This window comes from Phyllostomus hastatus, unplaced genomic scaffold (genome assembly GCF_019186645.2).
Source record: "Phyllostomus hastatus isolate PE091 unplaced genomic scaffold, TTU_PhHast_1.1 phas_scaffold_78, whole genome shotgun sequence".
Classification (NCBI taxonomy): domain Eukaryota; kingdom Metazoa; phylum Chordata; class Mammalia; order Chiroptera; family Phyllostomidae; genus Phyllostomus; species Phyllostomus hastatus.
This window is the reverse complement of record NW_025334041.1, coordinates 84,736,267-84,763,024: the sequence shown is the minus strand read 5'-3', so window position 1 is coordinate 84,763,024 and position 26,758 is coordinate 84,736,267. Positions and strand designations below refer to the sequence as shown.

General features: G+C 40.4%; 1 protein-coding gene across 1 annotated transcript; it reads right to left on the bottom strand.

Moving 5' to 3' along the window:
* Window positions 1-1,071: 1,071 nt before the first annotated feature.
* On the bottom strand, window positions 1,072-26,331 carry MXD1 (MAX dimerization protein 1). The gene is made up of 6 exons (XM_045827016.1): window positions 26,000-26,331; window positions 25,164-25,263; window positions 20,565-20,594; window positions 7,918-8,032; window positions 6,008-6,167; window positions 1,072-5,747 (listed from the first exon to the last, which is right to left on the bottom strand). The coding sequence occupies exons 1-6, from the start codon at window positions 26,070-26,072 to the stop codon at window positions 5,560-5,562; spliced, it is 666 nt and encodes a 221-aa protein (XP_045682972.1). The 5' UTR covers window positions 26,073-26,331; the 3' UTR covers window positions 1,072-5,559.
* Window positions 26,332-26,758: the final 427 nt, after the last annotated feature.

Here is a 26,758-nt window from a genome sequence, read left to right as displayed (position 1 = left end):
AGACCCACAGGCTGCATGCCACGTAGGTAACTTTGAGGTGCCATAAAATCTTTTAAAAAACTTTAGCAGTTAAAATAAGTTGTTGCTGGTCAAGAAGGAGAAAGCCACCTTTTTTTCTTCCTCTCAACTCCAAGCAAGTGCTCTCTTGGGGGAGCAAGAGAAGTCAGGTCAGGGTGGTGTGCTCAGCTCAGCAAACTTTGCCAGGCTGAGGGCAGGAGCTCCAATGAGCTCCAGCATGTCAGTTTACACTGGAAAGACAGCTCCAGAGGGCAGAGTTTTATGCTTTGTTCATTGGTTTGTCTTCAGCTGTATGACCAAACCTGGTACAGAGCAGGTGTTCAACCCCTGCTGTTAAATGAATTAATAAATTTAAAATAACTCAAGGGGTCAATATGGAAAAGAACCTGAACTGGGTGCCTTTCCTTCTCTTGATAAATTGTGCCGTACATGAGGTCTTTCACAGTATGGTGTCCTCTCCACACAGGTCCCACTCCCCACTACATGCTCCCAGCCTACAGGCCACACCCAAACCCCAAGGAGCTATTCCTTTCCCCAAACACCTGCCTCATTGTACTGAATGTCTTCTTTCTCTGCAAGTCTCCTCTCCTAGCAAATACCCACTCTTTCTCCGGGGCCCAGCTCAAATGCCACCACCTATGTGATTTCTCATAGCATGTCCCTGTACAACTTTATTCTGCAACTAACTATATTGGTGTCATCTTTCCCATTAAACCATGGGCTGCTGGAAAGAAAAGGAAGTCCTGTTTGTCTTGCAGCCCCAGCATGCTGCCTTCATAGGAGGGGTCACAATGAAGGAGCCAAGAGTGAGTGCAAGAACAGGGGACACTGATGGGAAGTGGAGTGGCCTGTACTGTTACTAGTTCTGATCAACAAACAGGCTCAACCAAAGCCACACAACTGAAATTTTTATCACAGGATCCAAGGGCTAAAAACTTTTGGCTGGTGAATTTTCCATGAAATTGAAAGAAAAAAGGAATCTGATTAATTCAGTTTTGTAAGTAAAAAGCATGAGAAGTTAAACTGGGGTACAAAACATCAGGAGGACCAAGATTTCTTTAATAATGAAATAATTTATTATTTGTTAACAGTTGAACAATACAGAGGTTTACATATACACAGCAAAGATTCTCTAAAACACGTGGTCGTTCTAAAAATGCATGTGCTAACTGTAGTAAAAAGCACCATTCTCTATGTCTTGACACAGGATTTACATTGGCGTATTTACATAAAGAAACATCTGGAAAACAGAACTGCATACTCTCATCTTCTGCCCCCTGTTTAGGCTGTGTTTACCACTAGGAAGATGGCCCCCAACGTTGGTGGTTAACAGCAACATTCCCAGAGCACCAATTCTAGAGACAAGGGGTAAAGGCAAGTTTGGTTCTCAGGTAAAATGAAGAACATCCCCTTCAACCCCTGCCCCCCTAGAGAGAATAGGAAGTCAAAATAAAAAATCTGGATGTTAGAATTGGGTGTCTTACTGATTCTCATTGTATGATTTTTGAGAGGAGACAAAGATACTCGGTTTCTTCAGCCATTCAATAGCTGACTGGTAGTGACAGGCAATTATTTCTTCTTTCAAGAGAATGTAAGAGGATCACCCATGTACTATTAATGAAAAAAAAATGATAAATCACATATTACACCCCTTCCCCCAACTTCCAGGTATCTTCAAAAACAAAGAGATCTGATCATGTAGAATAAATACCACCTCGTCTAAAAGGGCCTTTGGGTTGTCTTCTCTCAGAAAAGATTTTGAAAATCATGAATAGCCAGCTACCTAAACATACTGCATCTAAGAGACATAGAAAAATAATCTGTAGATCACCATGCAGGAAATTGCCTTGCAGCCTTTGACTTCCTGGTGGCTCAACACACAGGGCAGGTGAAGGAGAAGACAAAAACTTGGCGAAACAAGTGAAGATCAAGATTTGGGGGAATAAATAGATTATAAAGCACAATGAAAGTGATACTCTTGCCAATATAGTATAGTATAAAAACCTAAATAATAGTATGTATGTATATACTTTGCAAAAATAAGTTTTCTCTCTAAAGGACGAAGAAAGGCAAGAAGAAAAAAGTCCAAAATCCATTAGCAAGCCCCAAGATGTTGCTAGACAGTCATTTTGAATCCTACCCAGTTGATACTTTGTTTTCCCCATACCCTAAGATTTGCTCTTGGCCACTTCAGAGATGAAGCAGAGAGGCCCGTTGGGAGCCTAGGTAAGGTCCTTTTGTTTCTTTTGAAAAAAGTAGAGGTTAAAGGAAAATGCCCATCTTAAAAAACCCAAAACCACTCAAGTGGCCAATTGCAGGGTCTGGGCCTACTTAGTCCTTAATTCTGAATGGACACTGAAATTATTTTAGTCTTGGGTTGACAGGGAGAAGAATCTAGGTCCTGCTAAAAAAAAATGTGATGTTCTTTGAATCACTACCTAGCATTAGGTCTGTGACTAGAGAAAGGTGCCAGCAGTTGCTATTGGCACCTTGAAAAATTCAAAATCTCTGCTTAGCAATAAAAAACTCAAACAAAAATGCCCCGGGTGCTCGGCCCACGATTCTAAGTCACCAGGCATGGACAGTTATGTTTTCTGGGATGTTAAAAAAAGCACACATATATTTTCTCACTGCATAAAATTAACCTGGACTACATATGCTAATTTTCCATTGCAATGGTATCAGTAAGAATGTAGTTTAGATTTCTTTTAGTTTAAAATCAATTTTCACATAAAAATATGCACATGCCTATATTTATACACACCTCTATTACATACAATTGTCAAAATCTTAAAGGCTGGGGTTTATATCTTTGCCCATCCCCTCCCCCCAACAACCCTAATAAAAGGTTTTTCATTTTGCTGGAAAAAAACCCCAAAACAACCAAAAAGACTGTATAGCTCTTAACAGTCAAGCTGGTGGATCAGTGAATGGGAGGACAGATTGGTGAATCAAGGCTGTCCATCAGCCATGGAGGGAAGGGGATTAGCTGCCTTGGGCTGAGTTTGCTGGTCCTGAAGGCTACAGTTTTGGTCAGAGAGAGTGGCCCATCTAGCATGCTGATTCAGTCTACCCCGAGTTTTGAAAGTAATGTCTAACCCTAGTGTCAGTCTATCACAAGTGCATTAAAAATATAGCGATCTATCAAGTTCCACATTGCTAAGCAGTCAAATTGAAAAGGACCAGACAAACAGTGCAAAGGTCAAATAATTACTGTTTTATATTGGGACAGTACATTTCATATTTCAACCAAAAGACAAAAATGCAGTTTAACTCAAAGGCACAACAATTAAAACACAGAAAATAATGGCATATCTCAGATGCCTTATTTCTAAATTAAACAAGTACACAAATTTTTTCCCTTCCCTCCCCCAATGCAAGCCCACAAGCTTTCCCCAAAGTCTTGAGTTTTTGATGCCATCCAGCATCATTATTGTGGACTTGTGAGGCGCTTGAATGTAGCAATTAAACAAAATGCTTGAGAGGTCTGGCGAACGGCATTCGAAAGGGACCTCAAAGTGCAGATACATCTTTTTCAAACATACTACAGGCTGAACTGGTTCTTTGAACACTATCACTCTGCTTAAATTCTGGAAGCAGGCTTTAAAAATGCAAAGGCATACAAGTTGTATTTCAGTGCAAATCTTCAGCTGGTAATTGGAAAAGGTTCCAATAATGAAAAAAAAAAAAATCCTTCGTGTCTCTTGCCCCTCCCCCACCCCACCCCACCCCACCCAAAGCCCAAATGAAGGAAAAACCAGAACAGAAGCAGAAGAGTTACACATGACTTTGGGATCATTTAGCAATCCCCTACTTCCAATTTAAATTTTTTAAATATATTGAATTATTAAAAACACAAAAGTAATCTTGCTTTGTTTACATTGCTCTTCACATCTAGAATGAGCTTCTGTATAGAGTGTGTTTGAACGTTTAGTTGTGGGGAAGGTGGAGGTGATGGAGGAGGTGTGAGGCTGTGGCATGCTAGAGACCGCAGGCCAGTGGGGGCACAGGGTGGCCGCCCGCTACTGTTTCAGCCCTTGAGCCCTTAGGTTGCAGTGCGTCTGTGGATTTTAGGAATGTTCTCATCACTTTGTGACATACACTCTGTTTCAGCATCACAGATTTTACAAATGGTTTAAATTCAATGAAAAAGATTAGCCAGAGGCTGAAAACATCAAGACCTCAAAAATATGAATGCAAAAATAAGGGGAATGAACCAATTTGGTAGATACTTACATACAAAGTTTCTAGAACATCTATAAAAGCACAAAGTCATAAGAATTTATTTTCCATTACATTAGTTTATATAAAATGAATAAATAGTATTTATAGATTTAATGTGTCTTATGTACATATACATGTGCTCTGTTTTAGCTTAAATAAAAATGCTACAAAGTGGGAGACCACTTAAGGGAGAAATCATAACCAAAAAGAAAAATCAGTCTTTTAAACTATCAACCCAAAAACCTCCATAAAGAAGTTTCTGGGTGCATCCAAAAATAATGAGAGGAATTCTAGTAACACTGTACCAGCCCCTCCTGTTCACCTGCAACACAGAGTAGAAATGTGGACTTTTCCTTTCACTGATGATGGCTACTAGCTCAACTAGTGCCAAAGCTCAGTTATTGCTGAAAGTTAAATAGGAAAATAGATTAGAGTTGGACCAAATGTCACTTATTTGGGGGAAAAAAGAGGCATAATCACTGTTAAGTGGGAAATGGAGATCTCCTTTATCTCTGAGGTAGGAAAAAAAAAATGTTCCAGAGACAAGTAGCATACAAACTTTGAGAAGAAATGAGCCTTGGGGTAGCAGTACACAGCGTGGTCCCAAAAGCATCGCACAAAAATAGTTTGTACCATTTTGTTTGTGAGAACAAACAATATTGGAACTTTTATAAGCTGTGCAACCCCAAAGCCATGCTCTCCAGGTGTCCATTTTAGAGTGAGAAATACTGCTCCCATCCACACGCGAGTCTGGGGAATAAGCACAGGGGTGTGTGAAGGGTGTTTTCTGGAGGTATTCCTGACTCCTCACTCTGGTGAGGTTCATGGTTAAGTGCTCTTAAATGCCCCTTTCAAAGCTTACTTTGGAGTGCTGAGATCAGGATCTCAACTTTAGAAGCTTGTTTCCTTCAGTTTCCTAAGCACAAGACACATTCGTACATTTCTGCTAGGCAAATAACATAGTAAGCCAGAAAACTTTTAAAAGGTCTGGTAGGCTACACATGGGGACAGTAAACAAGAGGGAGAAATTGCTGAGATGTGAAAGTTGCTTATTCGCTCTAAGAATTTTGGGGTGCTTCAAATTGATTGGAATGTACAGTCTCTCAGAGACGAATTTTATGGAGAAAGAGAAGCTAGTGGATGAAATCAGAAACCCACAATCCTAAGCACTTCCTTGAAAATGTTTACAAAACTGGTTTTGGTAAGGGTAGTACACTGAAGTTTACGTGCAAGGGGATTGTGGGCTGGTCCAATACACTACCTAATCAGATCCAATAGGGAGAACCACCTGGGGGCAGCCGAAGTGACCACTCTCTCTTATAGGCTAAGACACGTCTTGCGATTGTCCTGGAGTTTTATTCTCTTGACGCTGGAGCTGGAGTAGCCCTCATCACTGCCGAGGCTCTGCATGCTTCCCCGTTCATCAGAATCACTCACGCTGCTGCTGCTCCAGTCCAACTCGCCTGTGAGATAGTCTGTGCTTTCAACATCCACATCGATTTCTTCTGTGGAAGGACAAAAGACAGAGACTGTGGTGAAGGCACTCTTCAGAAAACTCAGGCTGAAAATCAGAGTGACTCCAGTCAAGCCCTTCTTTGGACACTGGTGTCTAACTGCTAAAAGGAAAGAGGCAGTAGTTACTGAAGGCCACACTACTCAACTTTTCTAAATCACAAGCAGGTTCTTAGCTCCTTCTCTGTGCTGCCCCTGGCAGGTGGGAGAGAAAAAGGGAGAGGGTGGTTGAGGTTTCAGGGAGAGGGCTCACCCCTGTCAGAATCTGAGCGCTCTGAGGAGACCGGGGAGCCGATGCTGTCCATCCGTATCCTCTCAATGCCCAGTTTCTCCAGCTGCCTCTTCAGGTGTCGCTGCTCTCGCTGAAGCTGGTCTATTTGGTGAATGGCTTTTCTGTCACAATCTTCAAGTTTCTGCAAGTCAGAGGGGTAGTTGTTGGAGCTCACAGGGAGATTTCAAAATTAGCAATGACCCTGCATCTTCCTCTCTAGCAGTGAAATCTGCCAATTTTCTCAGAAGCCATTTAGTGTGTCACTTGTCCAGCTTCTCACAGAGACAGGAATTTGACTGGCTAGTGAGTGACTCCTGTCTTCACTAACATCTTCAGCATTGACAGTGCTGTAGCTGTGCTGTCATAGGGATTCTAGGGATAAGCTCCAACACTGTAGCATCTTGGTACCCCTCCATTTTGATACTGAAAAGACTGCAAGCAGGAACCCCTAACCTGGTCCCCCTTGTCTGCAGTGACACCCTGAACACCTCATCTCCGAACTAGAGCACTGCATGTGGTGGGAGCTTAAGAAACAGACCTCCCCTTAAATGTGTGTTTATTCAAGTACATGTCCCCATCACAGAAGCACTTTCTTTGTGTCATGCCAAATCTCAATTAACTTCTGTTTGTTAGCAGGAAATAATAGTCCCTTTTGAAGTCCTGATTCCAAATTGTCCAAAATAAGAGCTTAGAAAATACATTTCCATAGACCACTTGTTTTTACAAATCTGTCCTCTAGCTTCTCATATTCTTCAGATAATTAAGAAGATTGTTTAATTGTGATTGTTTTGTTCTAAAGAGAGAGTCTCCCCGCCCCCAGAACTGTCATGTATGCAGGCTACTAACTATATTTAAAGTGATATTTATCCAATCTTGACTATAAAAACAAGCTACAGAGTGATTCGGGCTGTGCTTCTCAAAAGCCTGAATACAATTCACGCACTCTTTGCTATTTCAGCTACGTGCTAAAGTCACCTCTGTGCCAGACCCTCTGGGAAGTGCTAGGGACACAAGGTGAACACAAAGAACTGGGCCCCTCCCTATGGAGTCTACAATCTCAGGATGGGGACAACCAAACAGTCATGTAAACCACCATTGGATGCCAGCTGTGACAAGTGCTGAAGAGAGAGAGAGACATCCAATATTGGACCACCTGGCACAGGAAGAAGGTAACCAGGTCAGGGAAGGTTTCCCTGCACTAGTAATACCTGTGCTGGCATATGAAGGATGATAAGAGGTTAACTGGGGAAAGAAAGGAGGGGAAGCATGTACAAATACCCTGTAGTCAGAGAGCATGGCAAGTGCTAGGGACTGGAGGAAGGGCTGGGGCAGAGAGGGTAGTGTAATGCCACAGGAGGCTGCTGCACACAGGTGCGGGTCAGGCACAGCAGGGGCAGAGTGTGCCCTGACCACAGCATCGCAAACAGAGTGACATGCAGACTTGAGCTCAGGGAGAACTGTTCTTGGGAAGCATGGGGATAAGCTCAGAGGGAGGCCTTGAGGGGTTTATCACAGCAGATGATGATGGGGTGAAAAGGGAATGAAACAAGGCTGTGAAATATTCCCTTGACTCAGAAGAGAATGAGACAAGGCTATCTTGGAGACAACTTAAGATATATGGCTAGAAGCAAGAGCTAACAAGGATGACCCTGAGTTTCTGGCTTATATAATCAGATGGCAGTTGGATGGACCACTGAACTTCTGGTGCCTAGGGTAAGAAATACTCAGATGGGTCTGGACATGTTGAGTTTGGGGTACTTGTGATTCATCCAAGAGATAGGATGGAAGAGCTCAGAGGAGACTGTCCTGCAGATATATATTTGCTGGCCTCGTAACAAACAAACCCATACTAGATAGGTAAAGATAAAAAGATATCTCAAGGACACACTTACCTTTATGTGCAATTTGGCTTTTGTTAATAAGCTCAATGTAGTATGTCGATTTGATTCAGGCCCAAGTGGCACTAGCCCCTTCAACTTCTCCAGGCACAAGCGAAGATGGGCTCGTCTGTGAAAACAAGATCACAGTAGCATTTGAGAATCTCATGGTGGGCCAGAAGGTTCCCCTAAAGAACAAATTCTAAGAGTATGAAGTTGCCCAGGCCCAGTGGTGGCAAATGCCCCTGGTGACCCCTTACCAAATATATATCTTTTAAAACCAGACAACTCTAGTGAAAACCAGGGAGAAGCAAAATCCATGGTTTTCTATAGTTAAATCTATTTTTAATATATGTGTCAAGATAGGAACTAATATCTGCTATTATTAGGCATGTTATTACGAGATAACCAGGTTATCTCCAGGTTTCTGGATAATGACGTGACCCATACAGAACATCCAAATTCAGAAAATTGTGACACGCCGGGTGAAAATCCTTTGAAGCCATACTTCTCTTTTCCCAGTCAGGACCACTGAGTCACTATAACCGTATCATTGCTGTACACATGTAAATGATGTGTGTGTAGTTATTCATGACAGCTTTATTTGGAACAGCAAAGCCTGAAACAACCTAAAAGTCTATCAGTAGGGAACTGATTAAATAAATTGTGGCACATCTATACAGTGGAATACTATGCAGCTGTAAAAAGAGAGTAAGAATGTGCTCTATGTACTATTAGGAAAGAACTCTCAGATATATCAAGTGAAGAAAAGCAAACTGTGCATATAACATGGAGGAAAACTTATATGTGTTTTCTTGGACACAAAGTCTAGAATGATACATAAGAAACTAGGAACAGTAGCTGGGCGGGGAGAAGTCAGCGAATAGTCAGATTGGGACAAGGAAAGGGGGGTAATTTGTTTACTGAATAATGTATTATACTTTTTGGTTTTTCAACCATGTAAACTACTGCTATTCAAAAGTTAAATATATTTTTCAAAAATAATGAGAAAGTACATCCTTGTATTGCTGTATTCACAAGCATGCTGAGCAGTTGGAGATAACCAGGTGTATCTTGTTGAGTGGCAGACTAGAGCCACGGGACAGAGTGTGAGAGGGAGAAAGGCTGTGTGAGACAGAAGCCACGGTCAACACACTAAACAGAGAGCCTTCAGTCACAGACTGACCAGAAGTATAAAAGTTCCTAAATTTTTGGAAATCAACACTTCACTGAAATCTTGTTTTGGGCATTATTCTAAAACCTGTGAGATTCTATGAATGTGAGAAATGGCCAAGAGTCAGAGTTTTTTCTTCAGCCCACTACTTTCTTAAAGCCTTCATAGGCCATTCCAGCCCAAGGAAATTCCTTTTTAAGAAAAAAATTTTTTTTTAAATTGGTGAGAGAGAGATATCAAATTGTTGTTCCACTTATTTATGCATTCATTGGCTGATTCTTGTATGTGTCCTGACTGGGGACCAAACCCACAATCTTGGTGTATTGGAGACGATGCTCCCACCAACTGAGCTAACCAGCCAGGAAGCAATTCCATTTTCTGAGTACTTATTTGTTCATATTATTCATTGGAAAGTTCACTGTTCTGCCTGAATTTTTTGGCATTGTTACTTAAGCATTCATTGCAAAAATTCCTTAGAAAGTTGGGACTGTGGCTTAATCACTGATGTTCTGCCACAGTGCCTCCTCCTTCCACATGCTTATTAATAAATGTTTGCTGAGTGGATTATGCCATCTAGTCAACTAGACTTTAAGCTTCTCGAGGACAGAGTCCATCTCTACTACATCTTTACACCTTCAGCAGTGCTCAGGATCCTGGGGTTTTAGACACATGGCCACTGCCCACACACAACGACCTGAGCAGAGCCCCTAGGAGCCTGGGAGGCTATCCTCAGCTGAACTTGAAGAAAACCTTAAAAATTAGTTTTTCCCTCTTAAAAATTTTACTGTATTAACAAAAGTTGGGAATGCAGACCAAAAGAAGAAAATTGCTTCAGAAAGCTCTACAGCAGGTCAATGTGCATGGTACTGACCAAGGAAGTCAACTCACACCTTTCAGATCAAGACTTCAGACGCTCCCCCGCAAGGCAGATGAAACAAGTGGTACATTAGACATACTTTGAGCCCCTGCCTCATCTGCTTCTGAGCCTTCTTCCTCTGGATCTTGAAGGAGCTGTCCTAGATATTCCAAGGGCCCCCCTATGTCTTGACAAGCTCAAGACGAACAGCATTCATTCCTGAACTAGGAAGATTTAATGGGACAAATGTCTTACTACAACATAAGACTTCCACTTGCTCTGAAAACCTATCCATGTGTTCTGGTCACAAGCAGAGACTCACATTAGGTGTTTGTTCCTTCCACTACTGCATTGGTCGGGGGGGGCGAGGGGTGGGTAGGGAAAAGCAGAACCTATGTGTAAAATGTACTTGCTCAATGTGGATAATAATATTCTTCCAAAAGAGCAGTGAAAATAGACGTTACTAGAAATGCCATTGGAAACTATAATCAGTCACTTATACAGTTATCCAACTATTCCTTACTACTTAATATAAAGTTTACAGACTAATTGTTGAGTTAGGAAAAAAGCTCAAAAATTAAAATTTGGACATTTTTAGTCTGCTTGGTATTTGCAAAGACTGCATGATTCAGAACAGTGTCATAATTAGTCTTTTTATGATGTGGGTTTATCTACAGATATGAGTATGTAAATTTTTAAGGAAGTTTGTCTACTGATAAAAGTATAATAAAGTCATCTGTCCATGCATCGTCATTTCTAGTTACACAGGGAGCCTAGCCCAGAAAGTATGATTTTCACTACCCAAATGTGGGTTTCTGAGGAACACTCCCAGTTGTGAAACTAGAAATAGGCAATTTGACTAATTTGAGCTGAGGACAATACATGTTCGTTCAGTGTTTTCTGGCCTCGTTTTATGAAAATAGGGCCAAAATGCTCTCTGGATTTTGTAGAGATCCAGAGCCAGCTTCTGGTTGTGGCAGTGCCTGCCTTCACCTCTTCCAGCACCTCACTCCTGCAGCCTGATGGCTGCCCTGCCCACCTGCCACCTGCCTGCAGACACAGCCCCAGTTGGTGTCTGGGCCACACATAGGACAGGAATGAGGTATGTGAAGCAAGCTCAGTTCCATCACATTGTAGTGAAATTCAATTCTTGAACCAGATAAAAGAATAAACAGATTAACAGCTCCCATTGGGGATCCTCAACCCTGAGACACAGACACATACTCATACACTCATTCCACCCTGGGAACTGGACTCCTTGAGCTAGCCCTGAGCACCCATGGAGCTCCCAGATCCAGAGCAAACTGGACAAGCACTTGTCTCAGCTCTTCCTCCTCAGTCCTGACTAGTCTGCCCGGAGCTCTGGTCTTGTAGGAGGGGCCTACTGTCCCATTTTGAACCAGGTCTAACTTCCTTTTGGGGAATAGGCAGGGGTTTTGCCATGCATCCTTCATAGGAAGCCACTAGATATCTTGATCTGACGCTTCCTTGGATCTCCTCCCATCATATCTTCTTTAGACAGGCCTCCTTCTGTTGCCAAGAGCTGCCTCCCAACTCCCTCCCCCAGCAGAAAAGTTTTGCCAAATCCTGGCTCCCTCCTGTCCCCGACTGCCTCTTCTTATTGTAGTGATCCAAATGTTTTGTCCCTAGGTCATGAACTTTGACCAACTTCACCTGCTGACTCTTCAGAAATATTGCTTTAATTATTCTGAATGGGCTGATATACTTTTGGTTTACAGTAGCATGAAAAAAACCCATCTTTGATCTGAGTTATCATTAGTAACAAAGTGTGGCCTATATCTAAATTAGATACAAACTATAATTTTTCTTCAGTAAGTTTTTTTAGTATCTAAAATTTTATTTATTTTTAATTATTTTTAATTCTGAATCTGTCAATCTCTATATAACCAAATGTTAGTAAAGTGATTAAGAGTAAAGATGTGGGATCCCTCATCCCTGTGTGACCTTGAGCGAATTTCTTTACTCCATGTAGCATCCGTTTCCTCAGCAGTAGGAGGAGGATGACAGTGCCCACCTGAGAGGGCTGTTGTATTAACTAAGACAAGGTAGGGAAGCCCCTCAGACAGAGTCTGACATGGGGTGCTCCATATATAGTAGTAGTTATTCTTTCAATCCTAGCTTTCTGTGTAGAAGGATAATTACTGGGGGCAAATACAGATCATCATAGCACTATAATATTCCCTTTAAAATTGGTAGGGAACTCCAAGTGTCTCACTAGGTAAATAGAGGCTATCTGGTAAAATCCAGTCACTAAGCTCTTCCTTAAAATAGACATCTTTTGTCATTAAAAGATTTCATGGAAATTCTAACCCATTTTCTGTGGAAACAAGGTCTTGCTTATGTTAAAGATCCTTTTTTCTTTTTACATTGAAAAGTTAACAAGGAGTTTGTAAAGCTATTGCATGCAAAAGGAAAGACTCCTTTGTGGGCACCCACATCATGTAGAAGCGGGGGAAGGAGGGACATCAGCACTGGGCAGGAAGCATCCAAAATGCCCTGGGCCTCCCTCTTATATCTCTACTGTGATGGCCAAAAGAAACAAAAATAGGGGCAAATAGTCTTGATCTTGGAAATCCAAGCACATCTCCAGATGTGCATCCATATCCAGAGACCCTAAAATATCTCATGTACAATAGCAAGAAGAAAGGATAGTATATTTAAGAACAAACTTAAAACAGTTTGGGAAGGATCCCTGGGAAGAACACTACAAAACTTTGCTGAGACACATAGGAAATTTGAATAAATGGAAAAAATAACACATTCCTAGATATGAATTCTCAAAGTAAAAATGTCAATCTTACCAAGTCTGTACAAATTTAATGTAACTCCAAAAAAATGCCAACAGTACTCTTTTTAATACTGGGAAATTAGTATAAACTTCATGTACAAGAAGAAATTTATGAGTGATTACTAAAATTTTTGAGAAAGAAGAATGAGGAGGAATGTGCTATACTAGATATTAAATTATATTACAAAGCTTCAACAATTAAAAACACTGTATAATAATATAGGACTAGACAGACAAATCAAGTGAACAGAATAAAAAATTACCAGGAAGAAACCTAGGAATAGACATGAGTCTAGCATATAATGGAGATAATAACTGCAAATCCTTGGGGAAAGAATGGATTAGTCAGAAAATGGCAAGGGAGTGGGGAGATTAATATCAAAATAAACTCCAAATACATTAAAGATTTAAATATAAAATGTATTTTGATGCCACACAATTGTGTTGTTAGTTTTCCTTACCTCTTGTCAGCCATGAATCATAAAACTAAACAAGTAAAGGAAATCATTATTAAAGCGGCTCTGGGCTGTTTGAGGCGTACCTCCTAGCAGAGCTCTGGCAGTGACAGAGGCACCTGGGCTAATGGGCGTGCTCTTAGACAATCCTCAATGCTGATCTTTTTATTCTGCCTCCAGACTCAAGCTTCCTTGATTCTACCCATGTCTCTCTCTCAGGCCAGCAGATCTGGTAAGCTGGGGAACAGATGCAACAACAAGAGTAAGTCTATAGGTAGATTGTGCTATATCTGCAGGTAGGCTCCTGAACTTACTGTGTTAAACCTAAAGTTCTTCCTGATGTGGATATAGTCAAGACTGGGAATGATATCAAATCAAGTGTATGCATGTGTGTGTGTGTCTGTGTTGTGAGGGATGTATTATTATCAGAGATTAGTCTTCTTCACTGAAGCTGTAAATGAGTTCTCTCCCTCAGATTTTCATCATAAAGTGAAAAAAGATATAAAAAGAATTATAAGGTCAGGGTGGAACAAACAGGATGGAAGCCTGTGAGTGAAGAAGGTAGATAATTATTAGGTTCACAGGTGGAAATCTTGAAACATACACTGGACTCTTTCATTCATTTACTCCACCAGCATTTCTCAAAGGATTACTATGCGCTGCAACCTTCCTAGGTGCAGGTGATACAATGTTGAGTAAGAAAGACCAAGTCCCTCCCCTGGAGATACTTAAAATCACTTGGAGTGATAGAACATGGAGTAAACAAGTATTGCAGAATTATTTAACTGAGCAACCTTCAGACCATGACAAATATCAGCTCCCACTGGAAGTTCTAGAATGGACTGCCTTTGCCCTCTTTCTTCATTTGCCTCAACTACATCTTGTTTGACTTAACTTCTCCATAAAGGTTTTTAAGCTGTCATAGCCTATAATAAGTTTTTTTTCCTTTCCAAATAGGTCACATCCATTTATTCACATGCTGGAGACCTATGTGTCTAACTGTTCTATTTCTTTCGTTACCAAATAATGGAAGAGACCAAGTCTTCCATTTTGTATTAAAATAGAAATAATAATGTATCTGCTGACCTAAGAGTAGAATCTTGTATCTTTAGTAATTCACATCCCTGCTCTTTGAGGAAAGCCTTATTTAAGGAATATGATACACTGGACCTGAGTTCTAGTTTTTATTAAAATTGGGCCTATGTTTATTAACCAAAGCAGGAAAAAAGTTACATAAACAGTAACCTATTTAACACTAAGGTTTCTCCATTTTATCTCCTACCTTTGTGTGGACTTAGCCAATGAAATAGCTTTATAAATCTTACAGGATAATTGGAGGTGAATAAAAATAATATCAGATATTGGTATATATAAGCTGTATAATGAGAGAAATAAGTTATTTAGTATAAGATAAGAAAAAATCTTACAGATCAAAAATTACTCCCTCAAAGTGATGATAGGTTCTAACCTTACCTAGATTTTGGGTTTAGAACAGAGCCTTAATGGGTTAAACAGAAAATCTTAATGAAGGCTACAAATTATGTTTTGACAAAAAACAGTACTCTCTTCCTTTTTCTAAAATGATCCATTCATATAAAATTGCCAAATGTGTAATTATTACTAACTTAATTAAAACTCTGGAAGGTTTTGAAGATTTTTCAGAATTCTGATAGTAATCTTGGTAAAAAAAAATACAAAGGCTGTTATGTATGCTGGCTATGTGGGAATGACACTCAGTGAACAATGCATAAGTAGCAATTGAGGGTGGCTACATTTAAGTTATAAAATCACTTCTCTATTAAAAGTATGAAATACATAAGTATGTCTCATTAATAGTTCCTTTCTAGAACCCAGTTAAAAAATACAAAATATGTATGATAATTAGCACTAGCTAGCTCCATCTCACCCTTTGACTATTAATGTCTATGGCAAAAAGTCAGGGAATGCCCCCTAATATTCCAGGTAGGGGACTGGAAATTGATTGAATAACCAGTGTATATCTCTTCTCTGAGTTCTTCCAAGGACAGATGCCATCTACCCATGAAGAAAGATGGATTCTAGTGATACAAATCTGAGTGCTCCTCTACACCATCCACATGGGCCATATTAACATACCTATATTTTCCCCTTGTAATAACCAGGCCTTGACCTTAGCCTAATGTGGCAACAAGGCAATGTGGATTTGTTGCAGCATCCTAGAGTGAAATCTGAATGTGCTTAAGGTGTTCAGAAGCAGTAAGAATGGTGCAATGTATACCACAATTCAGGCCTAGTGCAAAGTCAGGCTCCCTATCCCTTTGAGTAAAGGAGCTCAGCTATTTGAAGAGCCAAACCCCAAAAGAAACAAGTACAGGGACCTGCAATAAACTAGAATACCCTGCCAGAAGAGACCTGACTGAAATGGTTTCACATGGCAGACCAGATGCCACTGAAATACTGTTCAACCAAATGAAAATAACAGCTTACGTCAGGCTGCTGATTCCTCCCCACAGAACACACACACAAATCTTTTGTCATGGGGTTCAGAAGACTTTGGCAGAGGTAATCTCTGTAGACCAGCTGCCTAATTCCAGCTAGCACATGTACCATTCCAGAAAAACGAGTGTCTACTATTAAGGGAGGTGCTAGAGTCTTCTTTTGAAAAAGGAGTCCATTCTAGCACCTGACCCCTGAACTACTGGCTGCAGCTTAAATGCATTCACTCAGCCTCCACTTGCTAAAGGCTCATCGAAAGGCACTCAAACCCAGAAGAGTTCCCAGTGAAGAGAAGGAAACAGAGGTATTATCAACAAAGGGCATGTAACTACAATAAAAGATTAAAATTGTTCTTTTTTCCAATAGTAATTAATTAGTAATTATAATGGGAAACCAATAGCAATTTAAAAATATGTAAATCCAGGAATAACTTTTACAAGAAATGTGCAAGATCAACACAAAAACACTACAAAATTTAGAGACAGAAAAGAGATCTGAATAAATGAAGACACACACCAAATCCTGGGTGGAAAGATCTAATGTGTAAATATTAACTTTTTAAGGCTAATTTGTATTGGAATTATTTGATTTTGAAAATCCCAAAACAATTTGGGGGATGAGGAATTGAGCTGATTATAAAAATTATCAGGAAAAACAAACTGAAGAAAATAGCTAATAATATGGTAAAATAAAAAAAAAGAAGGGAGGAGGTATCGAAATTTGCTTTACCAGATCCTGAAGTGCATGATAAAACTTCAGTGATTCAAACAATGTACACTGGCACAGGACGAGCAGACTGATCAGTGGAACAGAAGTCTAGAAACGGACTTAGCCTTAAACAAAAACTTAGTACACAATAGAGGCACTGACTTCAAATAGTGAGAGAAGATTGATTCCATAAAGGTAAATAATAAACTGGACAATTATGTGATACACAAAGGGGCAATCTCTTTCAGATACATCCTTTATAGTGTAGAATATTTTCAAAATAAAGGAAAAGATAAACTGAGCAGAAAACTGGGCAAAGGTTTAACAGGCAATTCTCCCTCCCTCTCTCTCTCTCTCTCTCTCTCTCTCACACACACACACACAGAAAGATGTCAAAATTGTTAAACTGTGCTAGTAATATAAGAAATGCAAATTTAAACAAGTTGTGTGTTTTTGTTTTTTACTTACAAAACTTATAAAAGTCTTAAAATTACAAACTTGTGAATGTATAAGGAAAATAAAGCCTAGAACCTGCTTGGTGGGCAACCCAGCAGTCAACATCAAAACCCAGTAATTCCACAACTATAAATTTATCCTAAGGAAATAATTATGATGTTGGACAGAGGTTTACCTACAAGGTAGACTCAGGAAGCATTGCTTACATTAGCAAAATCCTGGGGAGAACCTTAAGTAGGAAATTGGTTATATGCGTCATGGCACATCCATATGATACAATACTGGGCATTCACTAAAAGTAGTGTTAAAAAAAGATTTAATGACACTGGAAAACACTCATAGTGTAGCTTAAAGAGATTAAAAATTATTTACTATATGATCTGATATTGATTTTAAAAAGTATGCACAAATGTCTAGATAAATAGAGAACTTAGCAGGAATGTTAGCAGTTCACTGTTGCAAGGTCTATTATAGGTGATTTTTTAATATTCTTTGTGCTTTTCTGAACTTTCCAATTTTCTAAGCTAAACTATATTTTTAAAAAGTTATTTTTCCAAAACCAATTGGAAAGATTTCAAAGGTTCCTTGGTTTCCTCTGGTTGCTAGAATTCATGGGTGATTTAATTTTTTAGTATGATTTTAAATATTTCTCAGAAACTTCTACAAGATTAGCTTTTTTAAAAAAGAAACACCATGTACTCACAGAGGGTGTTTCCTTATGAGGCCAGACCCACAAAATTAGTTAAAATGTAGAGAAGCCTAGGTCAATTATCAAGAGTGATAATAAACCAGCTCTTTCACTCTAGGGGCCAGGTCTGTATTGGGCTCTCTATTCCCAGCACCTAATTTCATGGCATCTCTGGTGGTCACGGATACCCAATCTAGTGCCTGGAAAGTACCGCTGCCACCACCACCACCAACTCTCACCTCCACCATTCTGGAAGTATTTTCTCTTCTCACCAATGCCAACATTATTTAAATAGTATTGTTTGTTAAGTATAGTGTCCTCAGAGTGGAGTCCTGATGAATACCAATTATTCAGAATATCTAAAGTGCCACAGAAAAGATTTCTGTGTTAAAAAAACCCCACAAAATCCTAACCCAAGTATAATCAACTCTGTAATATCAAAAAGAAAAAAAAATCCCACTGTTAGTTTTTTCCCCTAAGTTGCTACCTTTTTTTTTTCCCCAGCTGTGCCAATCTTTTTATGTGATGTTAAGGTAAAAAAATAGCTCACATGTAGTAGCATTTAGCAAAGCAGTACTTTTTTATGACATTCAGCTACTAAAACCAGGGAGACTATAAGAGCAACTCTTCCACTGACCTCAAAACCCCCAAATCTTAAGCAAGCACACTAACAAGGGAGAAGTGCCTGACAACTTTAATCTCCTCCCCTGGACTGTGGCAACAATGCCTGGTTAAATTAAGTAAATTTGAGTCCTTACTTCCTTCTCTTCTGTTCACAGGCTCTAGGCTAGAGGAAGAATTATCCAGACCTTAGAAGACCAAATTCCAAAAAAGAAAGGACAATAAGGAAACTAGATAAGTAACCCTTCAATGAGCAGAAGTTGACTAGTCATACAGAAGCAGTCTGAATTATAAGCAGCTTGCCCAGTGGTGACTTCAAGTCCAGTTTTCTAGACCCTTTGCCTCCACAGCCACCTGTAGATACCTTAATCTTAGGACTCAGTATATTAACTGAAACTCTGTGTCCCTCTCATTAACAAACCACATTTCTCAAAGATGGGGACCATGCTGATTTAATACTCCCATACAAACTCTTTGAATGCCCAATGCTGAGCACAAGTTCTTGGGCCACTGTAGGTAGAAAACAAACATCTTTCAACTGCTATAATAAATGATAAAATTGACATTCTGAGGCATTCCTGCAGAGTTGAAAGGTACAAAGCTATAGTAAGCCTAAGAGCCCTTATGTGAAGGGATGAAATTTTAATAATTAAAGTAAATGCCTACCTAAGCAAAATGTTAGAAGGGAGAAGGAGAAATAGAAGAATTTTCAGTGGAAAAACTTCCAGTTTATCCAGTTCACTTCAAAGGCAGGAAGGTGGAAGAGAATCTAAAGGTGAAAAACAGTAGCCACATCTCACTCCCTTTCCACCTTAAGAGATACTTTTCAGTTTCCAGTTCATGATATATATATCCCTAAAGAATAAAGGAAGCTCTGCCTTAAAACACAGCCAGTCACAATCACAGAGAGATTAAAAGGGAAGAAGGGGTGGAGAGCAGCATGTGTGTGGTGAGACACACTCCCTGTCCCTCACTCTCTCACACACAGAATTACATAGTCACACAGTGGGATGATATTAAATGTTTGTCCTGTCTCAAGATGTCCCTTCCTAGTAAGGGTCTGGTCTGCCCTTTTATGATGAAACATGCTATTCAGATCCTGACTTTCAGAGTCAGGCTCCCCTGTCAAAGAGGGAATGTACGATATAACCACATGTATTTACAGAGCCATATTACACGTCACCATCTCATTCGTGCAGGGCATCAACAAAGTCAGTCAATTGGAATAGGTCACCCGTATTTCAAGATGAAGAGAGCTCTGAGATCAGAGTGAGGTTTGTTCAGTGATTCTTGGTCCTGGAAGGACATGACAATCACCTGGGGAGCTTTAAAAAACAAACAAACTGGTATACTGTCTCAACCCAAACCAATTAAATCAGAATTGCTAGGACTGAGGTCTGGGTATTGAGTTTTTTTTTTTTTTCCTTTTAAAGCTCCACAAAGAATTATCATGATTTTTTTTAGTATAGTAAAAGCAAGTGATTTTGTATTTTGTAAACAGTCTACTAGATTTGCTTTAAGATATCCCATGAGAAAGGGTGGTTTTAATTATACATGAGTGGCAAAATGTTGATAATTGTTGAAGCTGGGTGATGGATACATAGGAGTTGATTACATTATTCATTCTATTTTTGTATGTCTGAAAAATTCTGTAATAAAAAGTGTCAGTGTGTATGTATAATGTATTGAACATTAAAAATAATTTTTGAAAACAACAACAAAAGCTTTACAAGTGATTCTAATGTACAAACAGAGTTGAGAACCACCAGGCTACATCATTGAGGAGGGGCAAACTTAATTTGGAAAATAAAGATTTAAATAAGCTGTTATTATATCTTTGGCTTATTAAAAAAAGAGATTTAAATAAGCAGCAAGAGGCACTCCAGGTGAGAGAGATTAAATAAAGCTTGTGGCACGACGGAGCCCAGTGAGGACACAGGGCTCCTCTACTGAGTCAGTATCTCCGATTTCTGCTGTGCATGTATTTACCTGAATTTTGAGAATCTTTATTCACAAGTAAATTGTAACTACACACATACGTGTATGTGGTGTGTATATATACATGTGTGTATGCACACACATGATTTGAGACAGCCCTGCCAATTATATTCATGGCATGTCATTTTTTAAAACACAATGTGCAGAAACTGCTGAGGGCCTAAAATACTCTAGCTTGTGGAACAGTCGCACAGAAAGGCATTCCTCAAGAGACTGCAGGGGTGAGGGTGGGGTCTTTAGAACTGGCAAACCCTTCATGCACCTAAGTGACTTCTGGGCAATGCTGCTTAGAGGGCCTGAAGTGAATTCTTTAATCAGGTGCTACCTGTGAGAGGAATCAAGAGGAGCAAACAATTCTCAATTTAATTAATAGAAAATGCATCAAAAGTCCCCCAGTTCCACCCTCCAAATCCCCAACTCACCGATTCTTCTCCATTTCGTTGTGAGTTGATCTGAAAGAGGGAACAATAAGAAGAGTAAGATTGTTTTTGTCTTAAAGGACTACTTCAATACCAACAGAATTATTTTAATTTCTTCTCTCCAAAGGAGAGAAGACAGAGAAAGGGAGAAAAACCTCAATGGGCTCTAATAAAGAAATCAGTCCCTTTGGGGAGTTAGATAAATGTAAATATCTAAAATAGAGTTCAAGGAGAAGTGACAAACTAAGAGGCATGCATTCCCTAGTGGGAAAGCAATCCATTTTAAGAAAGGAAATAAAAGGAGTGTATTTATACAAAAACAGCTACACAATGTGATGTGAATTGGGGTTATATAATTCCACAAAACTTTCTTTAGGTTGAGAGTACAACAGTGGAAATGGTACCCGCACCTCAGCCCTGCACCTACACCTCAGGTGTAGTATACACCAAGTTTTTATGCTAAGCTGTTTGGCTACAGGATACAGTTTTAAATGGGTAAAAATACCCATCAATCTTTCCTATTCCCTGAAGTAACTATTTTATCATGTACAACCTCCTGAAAGACACTACTATTGAACAGCTACAAAATGATTTCAGGAAGGGGCTTCCAAAACTCATTTCAATATAAAGATAATAGCCAGGTTAAAGCAGCAGTAAGGGTGAAATCTGAAATCCAGCTTTGCCACTGACTGGTACTGTAGAAGACATAAAATTTTTTTTTGCCCTCTAGTCTTCAGTTAATCCCTCTGTAAAATGGAATAAAACTTATTGTTAATTATCTTCTGAACAAGCGTGGGTCACTGAGGTAGCAACTGTAACAGTGATTAGAGAGCCTTGGATGAAAGCTGTGGTGGATGTGAAATCATATTCTTAGTGTATTTATAGCTGACCTTGGATATAAAGTCTAGTCCAAGAGTTTATGGACTGGTTTCCACAAAGGTCCCAAGAAGTCAGACAATGTGGGCACTTCAATATCCTGCTCACACAATTCCTCTCTGACTAGTTACAAATAAACTTGAGGAACACCTCAGTGTTATAAAGACACTGAATCCTGACCTTTCTTATGGAAATTCTCCACAATCTAACCAGTTCAGGAGAATATGCCCTAGCTCAGGCCATGAATTCTGTGGGACCATAATCAGAAACTTAACTGGGCCTAGGAGATAAATTCTCATAGTAACATGGAGGATCACTGCTCCCATGAATGCTCAGCCACTCATTTACATCAGGGGGGCAACACCAAATCTGTTCACACCAGTGACTGAGCATGTGTGTGTGCATGCGTGCATGCATGCATGTGTGTGTAGTTTTGAAATGGGAAATTTCCAATCTGGCACTGGAAGTTCTCTTCCATGAGGCTCTTGGGGATACAAAATTTTTATTCACAAGAAAATAATTACAGTACTTTCAGTTTTACAATATGTTTTCTAGATAAAGGATATGTGATAAAGGATATGTTAACTTTAAAACTGGTTAACTTAAAAGCTTAGAATTGATTCACGTGATTATTCCTCAGTGTTCTCAGCTATATTTTTCTGAAGGTTTACTCTTGCAATGGCCAGCAGGATATCATAGTTAACAAGAATCTGGCCTGCAATGCAAACCTTTGGCTTAAAAGCATGTGGCATTTTAGTTTTAATAGAGAATAACAAGTTCAAAGTCTGACAGATTTTTTAAATGATTGAAATTATATGACAACTGGTCAAGATTTCCTTGTTTGATTGTAGATAAGGGCTGCCCTCAAGTACCATCCTTGGAAGGTGGTGGAGAGGGGAGTGGGTATTTGAAAAGGACGTGGTCTCTGCATAGAGAAAATAACAGCACACAGGACACTCTTACCAAAAACTTCTGGATTCTTTGAAGAAGCCTATTAAAAAATCCTGAATCCTCAAAATAAACTTTTTAATAAATTCTATAGGAGGCAGAATTCCTTCCAAATTTTGAGCAGAATTTGGGAAACTACAGATCTTACTTGATTACTTAACGGTGTTGAACACATTGCGATTTTTACAAGGGGACTTACACCTGATGGCTAGGGCATTACTGCAGTGCATTTGGTGCACTGAAACTGAGTTTGTCTTTAATAAAAAAGCAGACTTTCAAAAAATACTCAGTTCAGAGCTGCCTGCTAACTCTATTGATAGGTTAACATTTATTATTTTTAGTTACAGCACTGTAAGATATATAGATACTTTGTACCAAAATCATTTTCCATGTGATTACTTGAAATATTTGATAACTCAACTCTGGAATCATTGATGAAGGTCAAATATCACCATTTAAAACTACATTCTAACAAAAAGATAACTAAGTCAAACTACTAAGTATTTGAGAATGAGAAAAGTCCTTGGTTCAGAAAGATTCCCCCTGTCAGGTCAGCTCTATGGCACTGTCTCATCAAAGAATTGGGTGCAAGTCCTGAACTTCCTCTTTCAAATGAGGACCAAAGCCTGCTTTACCAATTTAACATATTTTAAAAACTCTAGGTTTCAATTCTAAATAATTAGTAACTGATTTCAAAAAGGAAAGGAAAGGAAAGGAAAAAAAAAAAAGGTCCCACCTCCCTGTATTCCATTAGTTCTCTGAATGATTCTAAAGCAATCAATATTCACAATTCATTTGTTTTGTTATTTTTTTAAACAAGCAATTAGCGATACTCAAGACTTTATTTTTAGTTCCCAAGAAGTTTGATATGTGGCTAAATCTTATTTTATATCGTCCAAGGAAAAGTACCCCCAGCCCCCAGACTCTACAAGCAAAGAGCACAGCATTTCCACCTGAATTAACAAGAATAAACTGTTATCCAATGGTTATGTAAACCAGCAGCAATCTCTCCATAGCCCTTACTTCAGTTCAAAATCCTGATGATATAAAACCTTGCATATAAGTCTAATTCAAATCAAGGGATCAAAGTGCTTTCTCTGGGGCGATGTCTCACTGTTCAGGTAAGTGTCATTCCACACAGGTCATGAAGGAAATGATCACATTTAAACACGACAACCTGCTTCTGCTTCATATGATTGCTTGGTGCCTTCTCCACGTTTAATCATGGTCTCTTGGAGAGGCTTGCATTACTGAAGATATTGCACTAATTCATTATTAGCCAAGAATATGGACAACCGTCATAGCCGCCTGTCTCTAACCACACAAAGAAAACCAAACCCATTAATAGAATAGAGCTTTTCCAAAAATCAGGAGTTGCAGCCATTTTTCAGAAATAATGTTTCATAATAAAGAGAAAGACTGTTGTCTTGAAATTCTCAACTATCATTATTTGTCTTTCCTAATTATCTTCTGCGACCCAGCCACTTCTTTACCAATATCCTCTTCAGTTCCTCTCCCTACCACTGAACATTCCCTGACAACTTTCCTGTGAAACTTAGGAAAAAATAAAGTGTTAAGGATTAAGCCTTGACTATTAATGAGGACAATTCCTCTCAAATCATAAATAGGCAAGAATAAAAACAATAAATGAACTACACTTTCCCAGAAATTAAACCAAAAGGGTTCGTTTTTTTTCCAAACAAAACTTGAAAACTACTGTAACAAAATCCAACATAGCTAAATTGTTTTATATCATTGTATAATCCAAGTCAGTATTAGCATCTTTCTTCAAGGCCCATAGTATCCATGCGCAGACCTACTGGCTACCACTTTCAGGTAATGCTGAAGATGGGAAGGAAGGGAAAAACCACCAGGTAATTAATTACCAGGCTCATCCTTCAGGTGCCTTCCTATTCAAGAGCTCAGCACATGTGTGCCGCTCTCATCCTGTGGTTCTACCAACACTAAGGACAATGGGGTGAATCAAGGACAGAAGAGGCAGGAAGAACGAGTTAACGTTTAAATAGGAAGCTTCTGGTTTTTAGTGGTCTGTGTTATGCCATAGAGGCTAACCAAGTATAGTCACTTGTAGGATAAAGGGATAAGGGTTCTAAATCAGTTATGAAAATATCAATGAGTTTAATTTACTGGCATGAAAGGTATAATTGAATGGATTTAATAAAACAGATTTCCTAGCTAACATTTCAAGAGCAAAGAGGGAAAAAAGGGTAATAGTATTAATACAGTACTCTTATGTACCAGGAACTATGTTCAGGGCTTTAATGTGTGATTTCACTGACCATTAACCAAATATTTCCTAGTGAAATTCAGAGATTTTTAAGAACTATAAGGCTAAGGTAAAAGCATTGTGGCATATTAATATTTTAATATTATTTGTTTCTCATTACCAAAAGGCAGATTTTAATCTCACTCATTCTTCTGTACCATTATAAATAGATGTGGCATACTAGTTTTTCAGGCAAACCACATATCAAATATGAAATCCTACTACCTATGCCAAGTCAGATACTTTAACATGTTTATAAATTTTTCATTATGAAAAGTAAAAGAAATGGATAATTTCCTCTTCTTTTTCCAATCCCTTCAACCCAAAACAGAGCGGTTGCTTCCTCCTATGGCTTAAGACCATGTGTGCTTACTGAATCAAGATCGCCACTTAATTTACTGGGTTCTGATCACAATAGGTAACTTCCATTCTGCAGTTTATGTCATCTGCAGTATAATCTAAAAGGGAAAGAGAAATATCTCCTAAATTACCTGCTATTGCTGTTATTCTTCTTGGATTTATTCCTCCGTTTTAAGGCATCTCTGTCCTTGTTATTGTATGGTAACATGGAGGCATAACCATGCTCAGCTTCTAGAAAACCGGAGGATCCAGTTAATGAATGAGCCTAGAACATTCAATACTCTCTCCTCTCCACAGGATTTCCTTTTTAAAATTTATTTATTTTTTTAATGGAAAGAATATGGGGGAATAATTAAACGGAGCAAGATGGAATTCTTAGAACAGTGATTATTTTTTAAATTGTGTGAATACCTCAGTTCAGGGCAGGTGTAGGGAGAATTCCAGCTGCTCATTGTTGTGAAAGACCCAGCAAGTCGCTAAGCGCATGGAGCCCGGGTTTCCCATTGGCAACATCCAGCAGGTGTGTTAAGCGAGCCCAGCCTCAGGCGAAGGTGCGGGGCAAACACCCGGAGCGGGGGTTGGGGGGACAGGGGAGGCGCTGCTTCTCCGGCTGAGAGATGGGGCGCCAGGTCCACTTGGGAGTCAGCTGGTAAGAGCCCCGGTGAGGTAAACCAAGGGACTGGCTATGGGGCCCCCTGGTACCTCACACGCGACGGACTGGGGAGAGGGTGACACTGGGACCCCGGAGTGCAGCAGCCCCCTTTCCACCCCTATTCACTGCCTTTGGGGTTGCGGGTGTCCTCCCTTAAGACCGCGCCTGGGGAAAGCTGGAGGGGTTAGGAGCGCTCGCGGTCGCGCTCTCCGCGCCTCCAACTACCCACGGAGCGGCTGGGCGCCCGCACTCGCAGCGCGGCCCCTCAGAGCCCCCGGCCCCTGTTTGGGCCGGACCCCTCCCGTCCCCGTGCACCTCTCTCCCGCCGCTCTAGGTAGTCAGCCGCTTCCAGCAGCATCTGGATGTTCATCCGAACCGCCGTCGCCATTCTGCACCGGGGGCCGGAGCCACGGGACCAACCCCCACTGCCCACGGGCTCGCCGCCGCCGCCGCCGCCGCCGGACACCCGCTCCCGGCTTTGGAGTCGGCAGAGCAGGGTTGAGAAAGCCTCTCTGGCGACCACGCTGGCCAGAAGGGGGAGGGGACTGGTGAGCTGGGTACCGCCGACACCGTGACAGAACCCGAAGACAAGCAGCAGCCGCCCCCGCCGCGGAGTGTTTATCTCCGACTCACCGTCTCCCCGCCCCCAGTCCCTTCTCTTGACAGGCCCGCTTCGGCTGCTTTTCTCATTGGGTACTCCAAAGACTGCCCCACCTCTAGCTTTGTCCGATTGGGGGACGGCCTTACGACCCTCTTTCCAATTGGTACCAGGATTCGCAACTCCGCCTCGTGCTCCTTTCCTGTTTTCTATTGGTTCTATACCGACAACCGGGCCCCCTTTTGCTTTGTTAGTATTGGCCAAGAGCTACAGAAAGCAGCCACTTCTCCTGTCTCCCGTTGGCGAAGCCTTCCGAAACCTCCCAGCTACGATGACGTCACCCTTCCCCAAGCCGGGCGATCCCTGAGTGGCTGGTGGTCAAGGGCCCCCGCTGCTCCTCCCCATATCCAGGGTGGGCTGGGAGGGCAACCGGGGCGTGGGGGGGCGCTGATTCACCCGCTGTCGCGGACCTTGGC